The sequence below is a fragment of the Euleptes europaea genome, chromosome 16 (assembly GCF_029931775.1).
Source record: "Euleptes europaea isolate rEulEur1 chromosome 16, rEulEur1.hap1, whole genome shotgun sequence".
NCBI classification, from domain to species: domain Eukaryota; kingdom Metazoa; phylum Chordata; class Lepidosauria; order Squamata; family Sphaerodactylidae; genus Euleptes; species Euleptes europaea.
Window position 1 is genome coordinate 27,809,860 of NC_079327.1, and position 25,709 is coordinate 27,835,568.

Sequence of the window (25,709 nt, forward strand, 5' to 3'; positions counted from 1 at the left end):
TCAATTATTCTTAAAATACTACCCAAGTTTTGTAAAGATGGGTTCAGTGGGGGCAGAAATATCGCCTCCCCCCCTTTTCTCTTTCCATGGCTGCAGGGGGCGCATTTTTGGGGGTGCAGATCCCAAACTTTGAGCGGAGTTTCAGACCAGTGTTCTTAAGATACCCCCCAAGTTTTGTGAACATTGGGTCAGGGGGTCCCGAGATATGGGCTTTCCCCTTTCCCCTTTCCCCTATTGGGATGAATGGATCAGCCGATCCTGTGCATCTTCTCCCGTGCCTAATTGGAATCATCTTGGATTACAAGTCCTCTTCAGCCCCTCTTGATGGAACAGAAGACAGCCACAGTAAGACCCCTTTGGGGGCTTTAATCTATAATTTTTTCCTGTGTATGTGTGTGTGTGTGTGGGGAAAGCAGAGTCTGTGTGTGTGTGGGGAGGGAGCAGTTTCTGTGGGTGGGGGGGAAGCCAAAGGGGGCTGTCGTCGGTTCTGCCTGGGGTGTGTGTTCCCCCTCGAGTCTCTCGCTCCCTGGTTTGAGGGGGGAGGTTTCAGTTGTGTGTCTTCTGGTTTTTCCCTGTTGCAAAGGTGTTGTTTTACAAGGTTGAGTTGCTTTGCAAACTGTTGTCGGGGCTGGGAGCTTTGTGCGTGGGCAGCAAGCTCTGCTGAGAGATGCACATTAAGGGTGGGGGGACCCCTTTCAGGGCCCATATCTCAGCCCCCCCTGACCCAATTTTTACAAAACTTGGGGAGTCTTTCAATAAACGTCCTTTGAAGCTCTGCTCAAAGTTTGGGACCTCTAACTCCAAAAATGCCCCCTCAGAGCCGCAGAAAGGCGCGATTGTGTTTTTAATGGCTTTATTTGGCCGAATTTTTTTCCGAACTTTGAATTGAACGGATCTGAAGTGGGGGAGTTCGGACTTCGGCACGTACCGAACCCACAAGGGCCAAATTCGGCCGAATCCGAACTGTACCAAATTTTTTTTTTTTGACAGCCCTACTGAAAAGGCCCTGGCCCTGACCAAGGAAATCTGGATGGTTCTGGGGCCAGGGACCACCAAAATGTTTCCAGAAGAGTGTAATGCTCTCTGGGGGTGTACTGGGAGAGGCAGTCCTGTAGATATGATGGTCCCAGACAGTTTAGGACTTTCAAGGTAAGTACCAAAACCTTGAACCTGATCTGGTACTCAGTCAGTGCAGCTGGTGGAGTGAATGAATACAGGGTGGAATTTTATGTTTGCTGACGCTCATGTCAAAATGGTAATTAAATTCAGAGTGTGAAGAATTAAGATTAATTCAGTCATTCAGTAATTCAGCCTAATAGTTTGACGGAGGCAGCATCTAACACTTCTCAAATCTTAACCACAATTCCATTACACAGAAGTGTTTGTATGAAACGTTGACTATAAGAATAACATATAGGATATTTGAAATGAAGAGACAGACTTCCCGAAGGAGTACAAACTGTGTGAATGTGTGTATATGTAATTAGTGTGTTTTCTTTCTGAAAATGTTAATAAAATATCTTTAAAAAAAGAAGTGTTTGTATGCGACTGTTATATAAGCTAGTATTCTAGCAGTGCATTTAGGTTATAGGTGGGCATTCAAGTTGTACTTAAAAAAAGAATGAACAAAATATCCCATTTTAAGTAATGTAACTTAAAAAAAATTACAGTAATATCAGTTAATACTCTAGTATCTTCATTATTGTGGTGTCTGGAGGTCTGCTCTAAAGTTCACAGTGATGGAAAGAAGAAGAGGAAGAGGAGGAGGAGGAAGAGTTGGTTTTTATATTCCGACTTTCTCTACCACTTAAGAATCAAACTGGCTTACAATCCCCTCCCTATAATAGACACCCTGTGAGGTAGGTGAGGCTGAGAGAGCTCTAAAAGAGCTGTGACTAGCCCAAGGTCACCCAGCTAGCTTTATGTGTAGGAGTGGGGAAACAAATCCAGTTCACCAGCTTAGCATCCACAACTCATGCGGAGGAGTGGGGAATCAAACCCGGCTTTCCGGACTAGAGTCCACTGTGCCAAACCACCACTCTTAACCACTATACCACGCTAGCGGCACCTGGCTGTCCTCATTGTGGCAACTGGGCTAATATTGGAGCCTGGGCAACCAAGCAAGGAGTTCAGTATGGGCTTGTGGGAAGAGAATCTTTCTCTGTGCTCTTTCATATGTAACTGAGGCACCACACCTTATTAAAGTCAGTCATCTCAGACTACATTTCCGGCATTCATGGAGTCACAACCTTGAAGAGAGACGGTCCAAGTGCCAGGGGAGATGGGGGAAGGAAACAGAGCTTTAGCCTGTGGTAGCCCATTCCCTGGTCAGATTAGCAGCAGTGACACCAGAACTTGTCAGGCATGAACAATAATTGGGAAGAATAAAAATGAAAATCAGAAAATAAGGGACTAAAATATTTTTTTAACAAAAATGTGCATTTCCCTAATTTTGATCAGACTACCTTTTTATTTTTTAAAATGGCAGTCTGTTGACATCACCGTGCATGTGTGACAAACTAGGCTAGGAGAAAGGGATGAAATGCAATTATTAGATTAACATGATCAGAATAGCAGTTTAAAATATTGTTTTGCCTAGTGCCATCTTGTGGTACATTTATAAAACTAACAAAATAAGCATGATTCTGCAACAGCCAGCCACATATCCCTTTGGCTACTGCCTGCAGTACTGCAGTCCAAGCTCTGCTCACGACCTGAGTTCGATCCCGATGGGAGTTGGTTTCAGGTAGCCGGCTCAAGGTTGACTCAGCCTGCCATCCTTCCGAGGTTGGTAAAACGAGTGCCCAGCTTGCTGGGGGTAAAGGGAAGAAGACTGGGGAAGGCACTGGCAAACCACCCCCGTAAACACAGTCTAGTAAACGTCGGGATGTGACGTCACCCCATGGGTCAGGAATGACCCGGTGCTTGTACAGGGGACCTTTTCCTTTCCCTTTTATACTCGAAATCTAGCACAGAAAGAAAACCACACACAACATTAGCTTGGCATCCACTGAATCAGAAAATAAACTTAACCAGATCCTTCCAGTAATGAAGTACTAGATTGGTGTAAATTCCCAGGTTCTGTCCCTGGTTTCTCCAGCTAAAAGGATCCAGTGATGTGAAAGACCTCTGCCTGAGACCTGCAGAGCCTCTTCCGGTCAAAGTAGAAAGTGCTGCCCTTGAGAGACCATGGGTCTGGCTCAGTATATGGCAGATTCATGTGCGTGATCATGTGACACTTGGCTCTGCCATTGCCCTTCTGTTTTCTTATGAGTGCTTGTACTTTAAACTTTACTCATCCAGTCTCTTTACGGAAAAGCAACTGCTATGCAGCCAAAACACAGCTAACGTATCCAGAGGCAGAAAATGGGGATGCAACACTGGACATTATGGTCTGTTTTGTTTGTCCTCTGTTTTTGTGAGGCAGAATTGACAGGTATGGTTTTTATCCACTATAGAATTATGCTGACTTTCTGCTGAATTTCCAAAACCAAGGGAGAACATGGAGGACAGTAATTTATTATTATTAACTCATTGTGTGTGTGAGTGTGTGTGTGTGTGTGTTAAGCGCCGCCAAGTCTCTTCCAACTCATGGTGACTCTATGAATCAATGTCCTCCAAAACGTCCCATCTTTAACAGCCTTGTTCAGGTCGTTATTAACCTATTAAACAATTGTTATTATTAATCTATTAATCTCGTTAACCTGAGCATTTGAAATCTGCAAAACATTTTCCCTTGAGATCTTTAGTTAACGTTGAAAACTGTCCCACAAAGACAGGCTCTGCAGTTTACGCAGAACTGATTTATTTCATTCGAACACTAGAATGGAAAATAAATCAGAAGAGCTATATATTCATTAACATTCGTGTCATGTATAAAGGATTACTATTGACGCTTAAGAGCCGGTAGGAGAGCAAATTTTAAAGTTTAAAAATAGGCTTTACCACATCAAAGCAAGATGAGTTGCTAGATGTTGCAATCAGATAATATGAGGAAAACTGAATATGAGGAAAACTGAATTGGCATACATCCCCATACAGGATGGGAAGTGTCTGAAAACACACGGCCCAGTTTTAACCCTTACTTGCTGTAGAGAAAGGTCCTATATTTTGGGGCAGGTATCTTATTTATAGAGGTCAAAGAATACTTTTTGAGACCAAATACATCTGTGTGTGTGTGTGTGTGTGTGTGTGTGTAAAATGTCGTCAAGTCGCAGCCGACTTATGGCGACCTCTTTTTGGGGTTTTCATGGCAAGAGACTAACAGAGGTGCCTTCCTCTTCCAGTGCCTTCCTCTGCACAGCAACACTGGTATTCCTTGGTGGTCTCCCATCGCTCTTAATTTCCTCTTCTCCCCTCTAACACTGATCCGTGCACTGGATTACATCAGAAATTCCCTTACATCAGAAATTCCCTTATGTAACCCAGCTATATTTTAAAGTAGGTATCAAAGTGGTTATTCGATGTCTGTAAGATTGATTAACTCAGATCACCACTTACATGGAGAAATAAGATAAAAGGCATGCTGATGGACTCCATTTCATGGCTAGATCTTTAGAAGTGCTGCTTCTGGCCAGGTCTCTCTGCCTTGGAGCGCTGCCTGCCAGGGAAGACCTTCTAGTCCTGTACCTGCCTGCTGGGCATCTTCAGTCTTGTTTTTCTGATTTGTTTTAAAATATTATTTCAAGTTTTTCTGTGCGTTTTGTTTTCCTGGAGGCGGGATTGTAGTTGGGGGAGAGGGGGACTTTCCCCCTTTCTGGTTCTTTTTTTTTTTAAGTAGCTTTCCTTGGTTTAGTTTTACACCATTTTGTGCTCTTCTCTTGACTTGTTTTAGAATTGCTTAGCATTTTCTCTGTTTCTAAAAGAGGTTGTGCTTTTGGGAAAGGGAATTTTCCCTTCCCCAAGTTGTTGCTGTTTTAAAAAGTTTGTCTTTTCTTTTTCGTTCTTCTGGGTCTGGTTTACAGTTGTTCTTTCAGAGTTGTTTTAAAGATCTTTCTGTGTTGTGGTTTTTGGAGAGTGCTTTTGTGGAGTTGATGGGGTGTTCTTTTTCGGGGTTTTTTAATGTAATTGTTGCAGCAGATTCTGAAGAATAATGGAACTCAGGGAATTCCATAATCTGGGTTGGGGGGAGGACCCAAACCTGGATCCCAAAATGGTATTGAAGGACCCAGATACCCCTGAATACAAGTATTCATGGCCTTCCTAAAATCCCAGTCAGAAAATACTAATTTTTTTAAGGCTCTCGCAATCTTTTGTAGTGCTGCTGCTGTTCTTACAACCCCCTGTGCTACCACCCAGCAATCCTAGGTAGAAGCCAGGGAGGGAAGGCTTGGCTGAAGGCCTCCCAGGAACTGGCCAGCGAGAGAAAGAGGGAGGGTCAGCAAGGATTGAACAGAAAATTGAGGGAAGTGGTGCTCCAACCCGAGGCCCAGATAATGGCTTAGGCCATAAGAGTGGGGCCAGGGTAGGGTTCCCAGATCCCCGGGCAATCTCCCACCAATTCCTGCCACTGACCACCAACCCTCCCCAGTTTGGCAAATGGAAGCAGGCTGACCTAAAGGAGGGGGAGCAATTGGCACGCATGCACACATGATGGTGTCATTTCTGGTACGAAGCGCCGGCATCGCACTGGGGCGGGGGGGAACGCTCTATCACTCTCTCCAAAACTCAATGGAAATAATAGCATTTTGAGACTGGTGCTAGAGCATCCCCTCCCCAGTGTGATGCCGGCACTTCCACTGCCCCCTGTACCCACCCCTCCACAATCTCCAGCCAGTTGCCAGGAGGATGGGAGTTGGGCTGATTGGTAGGGGTGGGAAGCATAAATGGTGGCTCCACAACCAGGCCAGGGAGGAGTAGAAAGGAGGCGCGTACTATATCTTGGAGGAACACTGCTCAAAGAAAGAGAGAGAGGACTTGGGTGGTACCACCCTGTGCCCCCCTTTCCAATGCTGAGGCCTGGGGAGACCCCGGAGAAGTAAAGCAGTACAATGGGTGAAGGCAAGGGGGCCGCAGCAGTGCTGAGGGAACAGCCTCAGATCTATTAACATCTACCTGTAGGGTTTTGTGAGGTTTTCCCCAGGAACATCTGTCGTTGTCTTCCAACCATTAGCTATCTACTCCTCCCACCCACCTCAGATTTCAGCCACTACTGGGTTCTCAGCACAATGTTTGCTGTGTCCATCTTCCATCAACTACTCTCTTGCTTCCTTTCTCTGTATCCAGAATCTTCTTCACATTCATCTTTACATTCCTTGGTGTCCCTGAGTCTGGTACCTCTTCCTAGCAATGGCACATAGTTTCTCCTGACCAAAACTGTAGGCCTTATTACAAGGGTAGTCGAAAGCCAAGCTGACTTTTCACTTCCCTCACGAAAATTGCTCTGTATGTCAGCATCGTACAATTTACCCTTTACCCTTAGAAGTTTGAAAGGTTGTGCATTTTTCATAACCAGCTCACAACTGTCACGGTCTTGCAGGTGATATACCTCCTCTTAAATGAACCCCTGACTAATGGTGTGGTACACACACACACACACACACGGCTCAAGTTTGGATGGGTCATGGCAAGTATGTTAATAAAATTGTTCATAACCTCTATTTGTCTTGTTTTTCAGTGTTTCTATCAGCCCAAGAAGCAAATAAAATAATTGCTAGATCAAAGCGTGCCAGTTTCATGATTTTTGAAGAATTCTTCCAAGGTAATCTGGAAAGAGAATGCCTTGAAGAAATATGTTCATATGAAGAAGCAAGAGAAGTATTTGAAGACACAGAAGAAACAGTAAGTATTCTTATAATGTTTCCTAAATCCACATAAAGCAACCCACAGGGTTGGCACCAAAACCAGTTTATGGCCTAATCACTTGCTGACCCAGCAATAAATGCTTAAGATGTATGGTTATTAATATCTCCTACTGTAGTGCAGAATCATAAAATATGGAATTACAATTGCATTCCAGGGATATTTCTCAAGCTCTACAAGCAGATGCAACCAATAAGGGTGCAAATCTAATGTCCAAACTGCAGGTATTTATATACTTGAACATATTTTACATAGTGAGTAGAATAAACGTTTATAGTGGCTCCATACATTTTATGAACATGCTACTATTTCTGCTGAAGACACTTAGATCCCATTTCTACTGGTTACTTACCTGCAAAATTACACAGCCTAGGTAGGTGAAGGGAAGAATCCTTCCTAGAGTTGCTAACCTCCAGGTGGTGGCTGGATATCTCCTGGAATTACAACTGATTTCCAGGAGTCAGAGATTAGTTCACCTGGAGAAAATGGCCACTTTGGAAGGTGGACTTTGGAAGGTATGGCATTATAACCCCACCCTCCTCAGGCTCCAGCCCCAAAATCTCCAGGTATCTCCTAACTCGAAGCTGACAACCCTATTCCTTCCCTTTTGCATTTCTCTCACCAATGCATTTCCATCCCACCCCTTGCTATTTCCACTCCAGCCAGCATGGTGTAGTGGTTAAGAGTGGGCTCTAATCTGGAGAACCGGGTTTGATTCCCCACTCCTCCACATAAGCGGCGGAGACTAATCTGATGAGCTGGATTTGTTTCCCCACTCCTCCACATGAAGCCAGCTGGGTGCCCTTAGGCTAGTCACAGCTCTTAGAGCTCTCTCAGCCCGACCTACCTCACAAGGTGTCTGTTGTGGGGAGGGGAAGGGAAGGTGATTGTAAGCCAGTTTGATTCTTCCTTAAGTGGCAGAGAAAGTCGGCATATAAAAACCATCTCTTCTTCTTCTATCACCCCTTCTGCTAATCTGCCACAGCCTTTCCTTTGCTCAACTTCCTTCCTTTCCCCTGTCCTACCAGACCCTGTACAATTTCTGCTGCTGCTGCCTCTTCCTCATTGTCTTCTTCATTGTCTCTGAACCTCCCCTATTTCACTCAAGTGCATTCAGGCAGGAAAAACACTATAACAAGCACATAAGGTTAGTGAGTAGAAAATAGGTGAGTAGAGAAAATAAAGGAATACATTGGTAAAATAAGTGAATGAGAATGGTATTAGAATAGAGGTCCTGAACACTGTTGAAAGTGTGGGCTCTTGGGGAATGTTGACAACAGGTACTGGGAGCGCCACGACAAAATGGCCACCACAGAAGTCAGGGATAGGCCAAGTCTCAAAATGGCCATAGATACGAGGTTTAATCACAAAACTCTAGGAAGTTCAACAAAATGTTAAGAGAATTCAAGCAAAGCATCTTCCTGTATGATTTGCTAGAGTACAACAAAGAATTGAAGAGACAATACTTCAATAAAGGGAAAAAAATATGAGCTGGGTTTTAAATGTTGGTGATGCTCCTGTTATTGTTTTTAAGGTATGTGATTGTGTTAAATGTTATATGTATGCTTAATGTTTATTTTAGGGGGAAAGAAAGCATTTAGGTCTACTATTTTAAGACAGTCCTTAAAGTCCGCCTTCAATGCAACCAGTCCGCTTTGCTTTGATCTTCTAGTAGTCTTTTGGAGAAAAAAACTATTCTTATACTCATTCAAAAGGAACGAATAGATTCCAATATCAGTGTGTTTCATTAAAATATATTTTTTTCCAGAACAAATTTTGGAAACATTATTTTGGTAAGTAGGCTTTACACCTATCATTTTGAGAATGCTGTTGGTGTTTCTATTATATACATTATTGGGATTTATAGAACTGGGTCTTTATATTAAAGTAAGGTATCTACCAACAAAACAAATCAGTGGGTTATAGATCAAATCAAGCCTGAACTGACCCTAGAAGCTAAAATGGCTAAACTGAAACTATTGTATTTTGGTCACATTATGAGAAGGCAAGAGTCACTAGAAAAGACAATCATGCTAGGAAAAGTTGAGGAACAGGAAAAGAGGAAGACCCAACAAGAAATGGATTGACTCAATAAAGGAAGCCACAGCCCTCAATTTGCAAGACCTGAGCAAGGCTGTCAAAGATAGGACATTTTGGAGGACATTGATACATAGGGTCGCCATGAGTCGGAAGCGACTTGATGGCACTGAACACACACACAAGGTATGTATAGGGTATGTTCAAAAAGGGTATGTTCAAAAAGTATTTGTGGCCACCCAGGCAGCCCTCTAGAGCCTGAGCAACATCAGGGTACTCTGAACAGCCTAGACAGAAGAGAATAATGGCTGGGTTGGTGGGGGCACTGGGATGCCATTGGATAGGGTTGCCATCCTCCAGGTTGGGAGCTTTGACCATGGAACTCCCAGAGTTACATTTGTGCTACTCTTGAGAAAAAGGTGCTATCAAAATCATTACAATTTGTTTTCAGTTAAAAATCCCAGTTCAAAGGCTAGTAATAAACTGGGAAGTTGAAGGCTGCATGGAAAGGACCCAATAACAAACTCCTGTTAAAGACAATTTTAAGTGTGCTTACTAGTATTTTTTGCCCCTTCAGTTGGTCGACAGTGCTCTTCAAATCCCTGCCTGCATAACAGTGTGTGCAAGGACAACATTCGTAGTTACACATGCGCTTGTATTGATGGCTATGAAGGAAGCAACTGTGCCTTTGGTAAAAGTATCATTTTCTTTACAATAAGCGTGTATCAGAGGATTTCTTAGAAGGCTGCACAGAAAAATCTCACTTTGGAACTTAAGTACTACTATGTTGCAGCAGATCGGTATACTCCACTTCACTTAGTTTTCATAAGAACAGAAGAAAGACCATGCTGGATCAGACCAAGGTCCATCAAGTTCAGCAGTCTGTTCACACAGTGGCCAACCAGGTGCCTCTAGGAAGCCCACAAACAAGAAACTGCAGCAGCATTGTCCTGCCCATGTTCCACAGCACCTAACATAATAGGCATGCTCCTCTGATCCTGGAAAGAATAGGTATGCATCATGAGTTGTATCCTTTTTGACTAGTAGCCATGAATAGCCCTCTCCTCCATGAACATGTCCACACCCCTCTTAAAGCCTTTCAAGTTGGCAGCCATCGTCACATCCTGGGGCAGGGAGTTCCACAATTTAGCTATGATTTGTGTGAAGAAATACTTCCTTTTATCTGTTTTGAATCTCTCACCCTCCAGCTTCAGCAGATGACCCCGCAATCTAATATTATGAGGGAGAAAAGCTTCTCCCTGTCCAATCTCTCTATACCATGCATAATTTTATAGACCTCTACCATGTCTCTCCTTAACTGCCTTCTTTCCAAGCTAAACATCCCTAAGCGTTTTAACCGCTCCTCATAGGACAGTTGCTCTAGCCCCCTGATCATTTTGGTTGCTCTTTTCTGCACCTTCTCAAGCTCTGCAATATCCTTTTTTAGGTGTGGTGACCAGAAACCGTACACAGTATTCCAAGCGTGGTCTCGCCATAGATTCGTACAAGGGCAGTATGATAGTAGCAGTTTTATTCTCTTCCTCGTCTAATTATGCCCAGCATGGAATTTGTCTTTTTCACAGCAGTAGCCAGACAGATGACAAAGGAAAATTCACAATGATACAATAGTAGTAGATATGGCCTTGTCCTCCCTGCACCCCCAGATATTTTTCCTCCGTCTGTTTTTGCTTTTAGCCCTCTAAAGAAATCACCGATTCTCCTCTCCCATGGCAGAGCTACAACTCCCCCTCAGGCTATTTCTGGGGTTGATAGAAATGCCTTCTGTTAGTGGAGATTCAATCCATAAGTTACTTAACCATTACAGTGACTTTAATTTCCCTCAGCTACTTGAACATTGGTAACTAGGGGCCTGGAAATCTCCAGGAGGGGCCTGGAAATCTCCTGGAAATATACCTGATCTCCAGAGATCAGTTCTCCTGGATAAAATGGTTGCTTTAGAGGTTGGACTCTGTGGCATTATACCCTGCTGAGGTTCCTCCCCTCTCAAAACCCTGCCCTCCCCAGGTTTCCTCCCCCCAAATCTCCAGGAATTTTCCAACCCAGAGTTGGCAATCTGTGAAAAAACAACCAGAAACCCATAGTAGCAGCACACAATATATACACAGGGACTAGCAAACGGGTAAACCCTAGAGATGTTGGGCAACAGAAAGCAAAAGAATAAACATTGGTGGGGGGGGGGCGGAACAAGGCCCATGTCAGTTTGGAGCAATACAACTGCTGTTTATGGTTGATTTAATTTTGAAGTGTTTCTTCTTGTTAAAAACGTGTCTCATCCTGTTTAGCTAAAAATGAGTGCCGCCATGAAATGAATGAGGGTTGCCATCACTTCTGCTATCCAGAAGCAAAGTCCTACCGCTGCTCATGTGCAGAAGGCTACGCACTTGTGAAAGGCAAATCCTGTGTTCCTCTAGGCAAGTATGGAAAACTGGGAAGGTAAAAACATTCTGTTGAAAGGCAGCGTGCCAGCAAAAGGGTTTGGCTGTAATATAGAAGAAGAGTTGGTTTTTATATGCCGATTTTCTCTACATTTTAAGGAGAATCAAACTGGCTTACACTCACCTTCCCTTCCTCTCCCCACCACAGACACCTTGTGAAGTAGGTGAGGCTGAGAGAGCTCGAGGAGAACTGTGACTGGCCCAAGGTCACCCAGCTGGCTTAATGTGTAGGAGTGGGGAAACCAACCTGGTTCAGCACATTAGAGTCTGCAGTTCATATGGAGGAATGGGGAATCAAATCCAATTCTCCACTGCTTTTAACCACTACACCACGCTGGTGTAGTATAGTGTACAATGGTTAAAGGGGAAATTAAGGGTTACTCAAGAAGAAAACAATTCCAAGCTTGTTTTGGCTTGTGAATTTGTACTCTGGCTTTTGGCAAACTTCTCTGCCTTCCTCAGCCTTATCCTTCCCCATTCATTCAATGGGGGTGATACCAGTGTTAAGGGCTAGTTGTAAGGATCACAGGCATAATTTATGTGTGCGCTTAGAAAAAAGTGCTATATAGACAAGTAAATATTATTGCCACTGGCCAAGTGCCTGCAATTAAGAAGGGGAGATCTGTGGCTTTCATTTTGTAGGCCTTTCGGAGCATGGTGGTTTGGCCACTGTGGCAAACAGGAAGTGGGCCTAGCTTGTCCATTGGTTTGGTCCAGCGAAGAAGAGGAAGAGTCGGTTTTTATTTGCCGACTTTCTCTACCACTTAAGGAAGAATAAAACTGGCTTACAATCACCTTCCTATCCCCTCCCCACAACAGACACCCTGGGGTAGGATGGGCTGAGAAAGTATGAATAGCCCAAGGTCATCCAGCTGGCTTCATGAGTAGAGAGAACCAGTAGAGAAACCAACCCAGTTCTCCAGATTAGAGTCCAATGCTCTTAACCACTACACCACACTGGCTTTCTGCAGGGAAAGTTCACCACAGAAGCAGCACCAATGAAAGCCAGCGTAGAGGCCCTAGTGCTGTTGGTATTTTCCCAGCAGAGCACCGCTACCTCAAGTCTTGTAGTTATGAGGCAGCATAGAAGTAACTGACATCTTTCTTTCTCATGAGAGGCTTTGAACAAACAGAAAATCTAGCAACACAATGGTCACCCTTCAAACACACACTGAAAGTTGTGAACATTGCTCCGAAGTTGTGAACATGCCATTTGTAAATCCCCTGATCATGCAGTATTTAAGGCCTAAGTCTGTTACACTGAAAACATGTGAAGGAATGGATACAGAATAGACCCTTGCCATTCATGGGAGTTCTGTTTTTGGGATCACAGCAAATGGCAAACTCCACAAATACAGTAAGTTTGGGTCAGCTACCTCCAGGGGCATACTGGAAAGTCAGAATGGCCCTTAGGGCCCCACCCTCTCATGGAGGAAGGGTCATCCTGGCCCTGGACAATTTACATGCAGCACCTGGCTTGCCTGCAGCATTGGCCAGACAGGTGAGTTGTGTGCTGAGGACTCACCCAGTGTGCACCCTTTCTCACTGCAGTCACATTTCTGAGAATCCAGGGATGATGCAGAGGCAGGGTAAGAGGCCAGTACACTTATTCCAGCTTTCCCACTCCCAACATGTGGAGGGGGACTAGCCTCACCATGCAGTTGGGTCATGGTCCACCCTGAGCGAAATTGAGAGGTGTGAATCTACAAATGGAGAGGGTCTCCTGTATTTAATTCCAAAGATGTTACAAAACTGCCAAACTCTGCTAGACAATTGCAGCAAAATCAGAAGCCACCTTCACTATGCATCTTGGAGTTTTTAGCCCACCTTACCTCCAAGGAGTTCAAGATGGTTCCCCTCTCCCCATGTTATTATCAGAACAACCCTCTGAGGTAGGTTAGGTTGAGAAAGTGTAACTTAGTAAGCTCCGTGGCCCTCTAACACTCCATCACATTCATTAGACAAAGATCTGCCTTAATTTTGACATTTTAAAGGCATGTCCATCTTAATACAAACTAACCAGTTTTTTCTGGGAACTGCCATTAGAATCTGAAATATATGTACATTTCTATATGTTTTTCATTGCCAGATCAGTGTGCATGTGGCAGATTTAAAGAAAATGCACACATGAAGCTCACTGCAGCTGAGAACATCAGCAGAGGATTCCCTTGGCAGGTATTTAGCAAGAAATCGATTGTAAAAATTTGCTGTAATTCTAGTCCCACTGATAAAAATAGGACTTATAGAGTCATTGTTAGAATTGGCTGTAACAGTTCAGAATGATGGTCCTGGCTCATAGGAACTGCAAACAAGGTATATGCTTGCTTTCTAAAACTCCAGTTGCATCAGAGAGATGATTTATTTATTTACATTGATAGTCTGCTTTTCTCCACAGTGGGGACTCAAAACTGGCTCACATAACTCTCTTTGTTCCATTTCAACCTCCCAACAATCCTGTGGGATTGTTACCCTGCGTATGTGTTTGACCGGAACAATGTCACCCAGCAAGCTTTCATGGCAGAGTGGGGATTTCAACCCGAGTCTCCCAGGTGCCCACTCTAACCACTACACCATGCTGGCTCTCTCTATATTTATTTGGGTATTCTTCTGGTCACCATGGTCAGGCCTTTACATAGATTCCACAATTATCTGTCTGCTACTAGGAAGCCATCTCTCCTCTTACTCCCCCATTTTCCTTGCTAAGTTAGTCACTCCTAGCTGTATGCCTTCCTTCCTCCCAACTCATTTTTTATCAGAATTGAAGGATATCCAAAATGCTTTTGATTGTAGTTTATACCTGACGCTATGGGTCTTTGATTTGTAAAAGTGCCTTCTATGAGGTTATCCTCTGAACTGGAACGGGGAGCGTAAGAGGTTGCCCTGTGGACACCTCATTATCAAACTAGGGCAAGATATATTGTCTGTTTTACTTTTAAGGTCCTGCTCTTAAGCTCTGAGGGAGAAGGACTGTGTGGAGGTGTTCTACTGAAAACGAATTTTGTACTAACTTCAGCCGACTGCGCACTGCTGTCTCCTGTCAGTGCTGTGATTGGTAGGTAGCCAAGTTACTTCAGGCTTGGCATTTTTAAAAGTTCAGACATGAAATTTGTGTGACAGAGGCAGAGAGAAAAAACCAGATGGACAGATACTGGAAATGCAGCAAAAAAGAGTTATGTCCCCCTCCTGGTGACTTGGCAAGTTGAACTACTAGACCAACCCAGTCCTTCTCATATGCTGCTTTGAGGTGCATAGTGCCTCTGTGGGCTGAACTGCAACAGCTACTGGGTTGCTCCAGTTCCCTCTTCTTCTTCACTGCAAGAGGTAAAGATGGCTCAAGTGGACATCGGACCCTAGATAGAATTGATGCATTATCCAATCTAATTAGCCTGTTGTTATTAATTACCATATAGTAATGACTAAAGATGGAGCTTAGGAGCCTCATGGTGCAGAGTGGTAAGCTGCAGTATTGCAGTCAAAAGCTGAGTTTAATCCCGATGGAAGTCGGTTTCAGAAAGCCGGCTTAAGGTTGACTCAGCCCTCCATCCTTCCGATATCGGTAAAATGAGTACCCAGTTTGCTGGGGGTAAAGTGTAGAGCACTGGGGAAGGAAATGGCAAACCACCCCATAAACACAGTCGGCCTAGTAAATGTCAGGATGTGACCAGGTGCTTGCACAGGGGACTACCTTTACCTTAAAGATGGAGCTTACACTGGAACAATTCCAAGTGTGCTTCAGTCATTTAATTTCAGGCAATTGGTGCAGATAACAGATTTTTCTCCTGTGAATCCCTGCCTAGCACCTTCCAGCATACAGGTGATGCCCAAAACAATACTTTGGAAGGGGATTAGACACTTACACCATGACACTGGGTTCCTAGAAGAACAGATGAGGATAGCCTTCCCCAGTTCATCTGTAGTTGAAAGAACTATACAGAGGTTTCTAGCTTTGCTAGCACTACAGGCCCAGCCACATCCACAGGACTTTTTGTGTGGATAGCATAACTAGATTCTGTACAGTAGCAGAGCTCCAGTTTCCAAGTGAGCATATACACAGCTCAGATGTTTAGTTGTCAAGACTATAGAGACATGGATTTCTTGTTGGGGAGTGGAAAATGCCTTCAGTTCATAGCCAAATTATGGCAACCCCATAGGATTTTCAAGGCAAGAGGCGTTCAGAGGTGGTTTGCCATTGCTTGCCTCTGAGTAGCAACCCTGCACTTCCTTGGTGGTTTCCCATCCAGGTACTAACTAGGGCAGACCCTGCTTAGCTTCTGAAATCTGATGAGTTTGGGCTAGCCTGGGCCTTCCAAGTCAAGGCAGATTATCTGTTATTTCCTACATAAAAATACCTTTTGCATATAAGTAAATGCTTCATGCGTGAAATAACCTGCTTGCCTATGGAGCCCTGTCAAAAATTACAAAGCCTAGTGTAGCGATTAATTGGGATGGATCCCAGCAGTCTACTGAGAAAAGTTTATTTATTTAAATGTTTCTAGCCTACCTTTCCTTTTGACTCAAGGCTGAAACGTTCTCCCAAGCTAAGGAGCCTTTCACCTTCTAAAGTGGCTCTTCCATTGGAGAAAGTGCCACCTAAGTTGGAGGAAGGGTACCTGGAGGATGGTTGGATCCATCCCTTTGTGTAATAATGATTGTTTCCCCCAGCCCACCAGAAGATAAGCTCTTTCCTTTAGTGTTCCTTCCTTATGCCCTACCAAAAATCAATCAAATTTTATTTCAATACAATATCAGTTCTGAATAAAAATCAAAGTTAGGTTAAAATAATAAATAATAAAAGTGGATGATTCTGGGATGAATTGAAGAAAAGATCTTCTATGGGGAAAGGTTTTCAATCAGCCATTTATGAATCCCACTAGACCGGAGGCAAAATTTGGCTACTTGAGTGGTTATCTCCCGAGCGTAGTCTGCTAAGGGAAACTTTAGCTTCTTCCTATCTCCCAGGAAAGGATGACAATATGGAGAGAATGTACTGCAATCTTATGTTGTTGTAGAAGGAACATCCCTACCAAAAATAGATCATAAAGGGAGATAGCATTAAGTGCCATACTAGTGGCTTCTTGTTCCCAAAAAAAAAAAAAGGGTCTCCAGAGTGGTGTGGGAACAAGCAAGATGCTTTAATTTGGTTTACAGTAACTAGGAGGCATTTGAGGCTCAATGAAGAATTTCACCCTCTTCGTTCTGTTCCATAATGTAGATGGAATTTATAATTGTTTGTGCGATGATTACCATGGTCAGTGAACACGTATCATGATCTCCACAGGAAACGACAGATCGCTAGGAGCCAGACAACTAACGTATGTGAAACAGGTAAACATACACCTCCGCTACGACAACAGCACCAGTAAGAACAACCTGGCATTAATACAACTAGGAATTCCTAGTGCCTGCAACAGCTCCCAATTACCCATATGCCTTCCGGAAAAGGACTTTGCAGAGCATGCCTTGATTTCAGAACAGGTGGCCACTCTCAGTGGGTGGAAAATGGAGGGAGGCCAGTTGACTGATTCACGAGCTGAATTCCAGATTCTGTATCTCCATGAAAACGAATGCACACAAACACTCAACAGAACTCTGACAACCAGGGAATTCTGTGGATACAGTCTGGAGGCAATAAGAGAACAACTGGCTAGAGGAAGTTTCAGTGCTGTTAAGTATAAAAGGACTTGGTTTCTGACGGGCATTTTAGAACCATGGGCAACAGAGGCAAGTAAGTGGGATACGTTTACATTCACCAAGATTTCAAGATACATGATGTGGTTCAAACAGATATTGGAGTAATCAAATGCAGCAGCAAAGGAATACATAGATCAACAAGGTTCAATATTTCTACAGGTTGCTGTTGATAGTATGTGTATGCTCATCAATTAAAATAAAATAACATTTTCTCCATTCTTGGTTAACAGAACTCATCATTGGCTTTTTCTACATAAAGAGTAGCTTTATTTATACAAAGTGCTAGTCTCACAAAATATAAGAGAAATGCCCCTCTCTTCCAGTGAAATTGCTCCATACAGGCACATTAGATTGGGTGCTAAACCTTATACTTTCAAATGCGTGAGAAAAATATTCCCACTAAGAGGGGAACCCAATAGCAATTAATGGGAAGGAAATACCATGTTTATTCTTGTGACCCTAGTTTGTGTCTTATGGGAAGACTAAGGAGCTCAACTACTCAATGGACCCAATGGTAACAAATGATCAAATCCAAGACTGCAACCAGTGATTAACAGATGCTGAACAGAGGACCCAAATTCTTTCTTAGGCTCCACACAGAAAACTAAACTAACACAAAGCTAGAAAGCCTAAGGATTTTTCCCCCCAAACACCTGAACTGAAAATAAAATTGTTCCCAACTGGAAGACCCAATTTTTAAACGGATTGCCTTGAATATTGTTCTCTGTCCCATGCCTAAAGCTTGAGTATCGAAGTACTCCAAGATAATGTATTTTTGTGTGGTAGTATAAATATACAGTGATTGCAAATTACACCAAAGACCCCATATCAGTGACACTGAACAAAAGAGAATCAAGAGAAGGTATAACTTTAAATTCATTTATGAAGTTTACGCTGTTCTGTAAGGAGGCATTGCGCATTGTTCTGCACATACTGACAGATTTAGGCTAATGCTTCAGGCCAGTTCCAAGCTTCGAAAAGAACCACTCCAAGCAACGGCAAACCAAGTTCGTGAACAGTTGTTCTCCATCTGGATCACAGTGGACTCAACAGACAGTTGAGATTGGAGGGAATGGGTTCTGCTTGCTGACCACAAGCTTCTGATGCTGGTGTGATATATAACCCTTAATGTGCCCCTGACATAGATAGAAGAGAAATGCATATTAGTACTGAGAGAGAATGAGAGAGAATTCATTTATTTGTTTAGCCATAGGCCGTTACAAACATGATTTTACACTTTGTCTAAAATCGAGCTGATGGCCGAGACTATATATAGAGTCTTGGCCATCAGCTCAATTTTAGATGAAGCGTAAAATCATGTTTGGTGCTTCTAGTGTGCATCTTGTTTAAAAAAGCATCACTAGCCCAAGGTCACCCAGCTGGCTTCATGTGCAGGAGTGGGGAAACCAACGCGGTTCACCAGAGTAGCATCCGCCGCTCATGTGGAGGAGTGGGGGAAGCAAACCCGGTTCTCCAGATCAGAGTCCACCGCTCCAAACCACCGTTCTTAACCACTACACCACAGCATCTTAACTCTTTTTGGCCTTTGGTACTATTGTTCCCATTTTATAGGTAGGAAAGAGAAGCTGAGAGAAAAAGCGTCTTTGTGGGCTGTACGGGAGCAGGGATTTGAACCCACATCAGCCAAACCTAGTCCTCAGTGGACTGCAGCACACTCTGCATGACACTTTAATTTACAGCCCATAGTCACTAAATATTCATCAACTATTAAATATTATGTTTTTTGCTTGAAACAGTTGTCATGGGTTACTGAACACAGAGGAAAGCACTGGCAAACCACCTCTGTTAGTTTCTTGCCATGAAAACCCCAAAAGGGATCGCCATAAGTCGGCTGTGACTTGACGGCACTTCACACACACACACACACACGCACACACACAATGTAAATCTAGGGCTAGTGGATCTTATATTGAGATAAGTCAACTACACTAACCCAACATATACATTGTTACAGACTGAATTTAACAGAACTTCAATACAGCAACAGAACTTCAATACATACCATATATATGAGGTTAGCTAGAATGCACTGGACTTCGTCAATATCAACATCATTGACTTTCATGAATTTCAGAGCAACCAGAAAGGCATCTAGAGAAAGCTGGTGAGTTTTGAGTAACAAATACCTAAAAAGAAGAAAAAGGACATACAACTTAGTTCCTATAGGATACAGTAGCTCAAACCCAGCCTAAATTAAATATGCCCACCTTCTCTACAACATCTTTACTTCCCAGGAAAACAACTTTGGCTGATGCCAAAACATAAATGTTGATGCAGCTTCCTCCCTTCAGCTCAGAATCAGAGTTCAAGGGGACCTGTTACAATAATTATGGGAAACTCCTGAAATGTTTTGTTCGATCACTGGCATGGATCCACAGGAAACTTCAACTGATGGAAGTAGTTTCCATCAATGGAGCGGGACTTGTCTCCTTCATCTGCTGCATCCCAAAATACTCCCCAAATACTGTTCCAGGGGGGTAGGGAACCCCTAGGAATAGGAGTTGGGAGTTTGAAGGAGAGAGAATTGGCAAAAATCACCCTCTCCCCAGCATGCATGGAAATCCTTTGGTGGATCCCAAGCCCCTGTTCCCTTGTTTTCTTAACTGGAATACAAAAACGAGGTTCATACTGACAGCATAAATTAAGATATTAAGGGGGGGATTAAGAAGCAGAATCCTACAGAGGCTTGGAGAACTAAAGGAAGTTAACATATGTCTAAATTCACTCTACTGCTTAACCCTGACTTAAATAAGGTCAAGAGTATGATACCAGAGATGGTTCCAGAATTTGGCATGGCAGACCTTCCTGCCAGGATCAGAAGTAGAACTCAGAGAGCAAGTTAGCCTCTTCTCAGGAAATACAGGGGAAAGGTGTGGAGGGGAGGGAAAAGAACCCCCCCCCCCGGTCATTAGGCTGAACTTGGCATGCCATCAACAGGGTCTTCCAGTTGGGAACAGCATGGCCTGATCCTTAAGGCTCAAATTCCTTTCTAGGAAAAGCTGACTCATTTAGTCAAGAGTTTGCAACATTCCTTACAGGAAGAGAATAAGAGGTAACTCATCAATTTAGCCAAGGTCACTTTCTTCTTCTATTGAGCAGAACCAAATCTTAAGCTATTCTGCTTGCTTATTTGTTACAGAGTCCCCTTCCAAACAGTAGAAATGCTATTCTACTTACACTTTCTTGAAGAGATTCCTGTAGGTTATGATCTTCAACTTTTCAAGGATAAGGAAGATGCCGCAGCGGATGAAGAACGTCTCATGTTTTGCCAGAGCATCATTCAGTAAAAGAAGATTGCCTTCGCTACGGGAATTAAAAATTGAGAAGAGCTGTGATACTTTATTTCCAAGGAAAGCAGCCCATCCCTTCCACAAAAGGGAGAGGAAGAACGGTGCTGAATTCTCTGCATCATGCTCATTTTCTGTGTTCAGGTAGGATATTTTACCTGGGAGAAACATTCATATGTGTAATCTCTCCCGCTGCAGAATAAAGTAATGCAATTCAGCATGAGAAGTGATCCTGTGGAGTTTATACCTTTACTCCAACATGGTGGTGGAAAGTGCTCCATAAGATTTTTAAGGCAAGAGACTAACAGTGGTAGTTTGCCATTACCTGCCTCTGCATAGCAACCCTGGACTTCCATGGTGGTCTCCTATTCCTTAGCTTCCAGGATATGACTCTGGGGCCTAACGCACTATGTTTTAAAAAACGTGTTATCCTGGTTAGATCGCACCTCAGGCCTCCCATTTCGGCTTAGAAATGCTTTGGAAGCGCCAGACATCTGTTTTTTCCCCAAAACGCCCATACCACGATGTATTTCGTTATGTCGTTTCAAAACTGGCAATCCAAGGGGTGCGTTCAGTTACATACGCTGTTCAGTTCTCCTCCCCTCTTAAATGATTGATAACCAATCATTATTGTTACTTAATCCCCCCACCATAAGTGCGTGTGGTCTTACAAAGGAACATGGGAATGTTGGAACATTAGACCAACCATTTTTATTTGTGCAGGGTCCCAATCAAACATTTCCCTCATATGGAATGTCCTTGAAGTGGATTTTGTAAACAGTTCGTGGGCTTGAGGGGGAAGGAATGCAGAGGAGGGAGAGGGCTGGAAAAGTAGTGAAATTGCTGTGAGTGGCAGATGGGGGAGGGGGAAGCAGGAGGAGGAGGAAGGGAGAGAGACTGAGGGATAGAGAGCGCCCACACACACACACACACACACACACACACACACACACACACACACACACACACACAAGTCAGGGCTCTCCTGCCGGCACAAAGTTTCTCCCCGGCTGTTCCTCTTTCTCCCACTAATGGGGTTGAGTGAGCCTCCCTGCTCTCAAAAAAATTTTTTTAATGTGCTCGTCCCAACGAAAAAATGCAATGCCCGAAAAGATGGCAGCTCTGTGATTAGCACTGTGCAAGGAACAGCTTATTTTGGTGTTTTTTTTTGGGGGGGGGGAGAATGCCTGCATAGGTTGTGATTAGGGTTTCCCTGCCGTGCAAATGAGGCAATTCTTAATGGCGTACAGCGCTCATTCGGATAAATGATATTGCGCATGCGTGAAACAAAGAAAGGGGAGGGGAGGCGGGGAAGCATCAGCGACATAGACATGACACAGTGCTCCCCCACACTCCTCCTCTCAACTTTTCGGACTATTACTTTGGAGGTGCGATATGACGATAAACCATCTTGGGAGCAGTCTTAACAGGCACGGTGAGATCGGAAATGAAGAATACCCATCCAAAACACACACACCGAGCATAATATGCTGTAAATTGTTGGTGTGTTAGGCCTCTAACACAGAACAGCACTAACTGCAACTCCTAGGTTCAGTCCCGTGTTCTGGCCTCCTTATTTTGAGCAGCCTGAGTGTCCAATTCCATGCTCCTCCTTTCTTGGCCCAACCGTTTAAGCCCAAAGACAATACCAGTCTGTTTTATTTATGTACTTCATTCATACCTCACCTTTATCTCCAATGGGGACCCAAAGTAGATTACATTGTGTGTGTGTGTGTGTGTGACTGGGCCAAGGTCACCCAGCAAGCTTCCACAGTAGAATGGGGATTGTCAGGATTTGGAAGGGAGACCACCAAGGAATACCAGGGGTGCTATGCAGAGGCAGGTAATGGCAAACCATCTCTGAACATCTCTTGCCTTGAAAACCCTATAGTCAGCTGCAACTTAACAGCAAAAAAACTAAAAAAAATTCAGTGAGTAAACTTACCTGACAGCCTTTGTTACTTCTGCAAACTGCATGAGGTCATATTTTTTTAGAAGTTGGATCATTGGCATTTGTCCCTGAAAATCAGACACAGTTGTTAGTATTTGAAATTTCTCATCAAGTATCTAATAATTCTGTAAAATTGTTACAGCTATCGGACGGCTAACTGCTTTATATAACCCAAGTAAGCAAACCATTAATACATACAGCTGACTAGTGCTGTGATCTTAATTACATTCTACTGAAGATGTAATGTATATTTGTCTTTATTTATTTAGATATGTTTGCTGCTTATCTTTAAAATACGTTCAAAATAAGCTCACAACATGAAAGCCAGTAAAAAAATTAAAACTACAGAATAAAACAGCAACATAAAAACACAAAGAGCTAATTCAGCAGAACAGTTAAACACCCCGCTTTAGCATGAACCATACACACAAAAAAACAATAAACAAAACTAAGAGCTAGTGCGGTGTAGTGATTAAGAGCAGAAGACTCTCATCTGAAGAACCAGGTTGGTTTCCCCACTCCTACACATGAAGACTGCTGGGTGACCTTGGGCCAGTCACAGTTCTCTTAGAACTCTCTCAGCCCCACCTACCTCACAAAGGTGCCTGTCGTGGGGAGAGGAAGGGGATGTGATTGTAAGCTGCTTTGAGGCTCCTTAAGTTAGAGAAAAGTGGGGTATAAAAACCTACTCTTCTTCAAAAAAAAAAACCTGGACAAATATAAATGTTTTTAACTAATGCCTAAAACATGAGACTAGACAGCAGCTAAATCTCTATGGGAAGGGCCTTCCACCACCATAGAAAATAAGTCACTCTGGTCACCAGCTGTTTCATCTCAGAAGGTAGGGAACACAGAACAAGGCGTTGGATATGATGGATGGTGGGAAGAGAGCTGCATCCTTGTATGAAACTCTCTTTTCTAGTTCCTTGAGGGAGGAAGGAATTCTATCCCACAGATCCTGATGCTGGCGGCAGCACTCCACTGGGTCTAAGTTCAGCATTCAGTGGGTGCAGTGGTTAGAAGACAACACAGCAGGGCCAAATCCTGGTACTAGTTTGACTCAATGAAGTTCAGATGAAGGAATTCTTCCATGCTGAGAAGCCCAGCCTCTGTTCCTGACTAATTCCCAACAGCCAAGTACCATAGCATTTCTTTAACCCCTGACCATAACCCAAGCCTTCATAGAGTACCAACCCAACTGCAGCCCACCTTCGACACCTCACCAAATGCTTGTGTGGCATCCTCATACAAATACACTACTCCATAAAGGTTCCGTTCTCTACATTACAAAGCGCTATGGTGTGCAACAGGGCTTGGTATGTTTAGATGACACTTACCAGTAACATTTTCACTGGCAGCAAATAAATCAAAATCATCCTTTTATTTTTCTGGCTTGAGCGGTGGCAGTGCTCAAAGGCAAAAGAGAGATATTCTTCAGCTGCAGACATGGAAAGAGGAACAGAAAAACGACTAGTAATAGACAGCAGCAAATATGGCATCACAACAAAGACATTTAATGCAATCACATCAAAGCTACCTTTCTAAAAGGTTTTTTGGTCCACATTTACAAGTATTAACATTAAGCCAAAATATCAAACTCTATCACTCATCCACATATACGAAAGAGAAAATTAATGACTGAAGTCAAGGACAGTTTGTCCAAGTAGCAGGGTGGATATGATTTAAATCAAATCAATTTAAATCATGATTTAAATCACTAGTCAGTAAGACTAGATTTAAATCATGGTTTTCTACTCTCTTTTACGGCCTGCTGCCATTATAGGTTTTCTCCTCCAGGGAGGGAACAATATGATAAACCTCAGGCTATACACACAAAGATCCCAAGATTATGCTGCTCAAGATTCATGACTCAAGGAGCTTATATGGAAGGAAGGAAGGAAGGAAGGAAGGAAGGAAGGAAGGAAGGAAGGAAGGAAGGAAGGAAGGATTCTAAGACTTGTGAAGTATTCTGCTCAAAAGGTTTCAGTTTCATTTAAATTAGAAGGAATAAGGACTCATCAGTATAATCATCCTCCAACCTTCCACTGCATGTTATCCACTCTGAGCATTAAAATCCCCTGCTACAATAAAGAAAGCCTCAGGATACTTAGAAGACAGATTACTCAGTTGTTCAGATAAGGAGCTCCACATGGATTTCAATTTCCCACTTATAGAGGATGGAGGAAAATAAACAGTAATGATTATCAACTTAACATCATTTAGATGTATCACCCCCTCTCCAGCCTTTCCACAATCAGTCTCTACACTGTAAATACCTTGCTTAAAATCGCTATCAAACATGGCCTTCCGTCCAACGTAATATCTAAACGTAACCCGCTGTGCCATGCTGTATTCATCTTTGAGATTTGAGCTATCAATTGCTCTTATCAGGGGCTTGCACAGATGAAGCTTGTTGATCTGGAAACAACATTGATGTTAGGAGAGGGAAAATGTACACGCAACAATAACTTTGCCTCGGGAGTATGAAATCAAGGAAAGCCATACAGGGGTTGGATCATACCTTAAAATAAATTTTAAATAGCTGATTCACCAGAAACAGCATGCCCCATTTTTTGGAATCATCAATGCTGGCCCGACTGTAACAAAAGCAAACATCAGGAATGTATTGATATCAAAATGTACACAAACACACACCTAAGCTTGTTGATAAAGAAAGTTACATCACATTTTACAAACTGGGAAAAAATTATTTAATCCAAGATCCAGAGAAAACATCCACTCACGTGTCACTGGCACAGATTCTAAAACAGCTCATCAGGAGTTCCGCTGCTTTTTCCAACATGTCACCAATTTTGCCTTTGCCTTTCTTTGCCAGCTGTTGGTCAGCCTATCACGACAAGAGGAAACCAAGAGAGATGACACACGCCCCAGCTTACAGGCCTATTGTTTTCTAATCAGTGTCAATCAATCCACAAATGTCCATAACAGCAGCTCTGCTGGACCAGACCAGGGGTCCATCTAGTACAGCAAACTGTCTCACATGGTGGACGACCAGTTGCCCTGGAGGGTGAAACAAACAGGGCACAGAGGCCAAGCCCCTTCCCCTGGTGTTGCCTCCTTACGCTGGTATTTAGAGTTTGCGGCCTTTGACTGTGTTCAGTAACCGAACAGATCGCCGCATGCATGCAATTTTGACAGTCTAGCAGTCATCACTCATGCTGCAGTATTTAGCAAGTATTTCACTTATCACCCCTACGAGCTATATTTGTGTCTCAAGCCATCCACAAAACACCTCAGGGCCACTAACCCAATAGCAAGGGATGATGATCTAGAGAGTTCCCAAGACGAAGCAGCTCTCAGGATGGGCACAAAGTACCCTAAAGTTTCCCAAACCTCATTCAGGCAGTCCCCACCCACTGGCCTGACCTCTTCAGATATTACTTACATTATTAGCAAATATTCGAAGATCAAGAGCTACTGCATACATAATAGGCAAAGCCCTGG

At 43.3% G+C, this 25,709-nt stretch overlaps 2 protein-coding genes across 2 annotated transcripts in view; one reads left to right on the forward strand and one right to left on the reverse strand.

Annotated features, from left to right (window-relative positions):
• Positions 1-25,709, reverse strand: part of PCID2 (PCI domain containing 2) — a 279,698-nt gene that overhangs the window by 244,339 nt on the left and 9,650 nt on the right. Inside the window, exons 6-14 of the mRNA XM_056862007.1 lie at positions 25,651-25,705; positions 24,989-25,092; positions 24,766-24,841; positions 24,521-24,662; positions 23,582-23,682; positions 22,239-22,312; positions 20,184-20,309; positions 19,009-19,132; positions 17,945-18,121 (exon numbers count right to left, since the gene is read on the reverse strand). Of these exons, the coding sequence (XP_056717985.1) occupies positions 18,032-18,121; positions 19,009-19,132; positions 20,184-20,309; positions 22,239-22,312; positions 23,582-23,682; positions 24,521-24,662; positions 24,766-24,841; positions 24,989-25,092; positions 25,651-25,705 (892 nt within the window). The 3' untranslated portion in view covers positions 17,945-18,031. The remainder of the gene's footprint in view (positions 1-17,944; positions 18,122-19,008; positions 19,133-20,183; positions 20,310-22,238; positions 22,313-23,581; positions 23,683-24,520; positions 24,663-24,765; positions 24,842-24,988; positions 25,093-25,650; positions 25,706-25,709) is intronic.
• On the forward strand, positions 3,367-17,121 carry PROZ (protein Z, vitamin K dependent plasma glycoprotein). Its single transcript, XM_056862008.1, has 8 exons — positions 3,367-3,436; positions 6,617-6,780; positions 8,570-8,594; positions 9,416-9,529; positions 11,142-11,270; positions 13,384-13,469; positions 14,232-14,346; positions 16,573-17,121. Exons 1-8 carry the CDS (start codon positions 3,367-3,369, stop codon positions 17,088-17,090), a joined length of 1,221 nt encoding a protein of 406 aa, XP_056717986.1. The 3' UTR covers positions 17,091-17,121.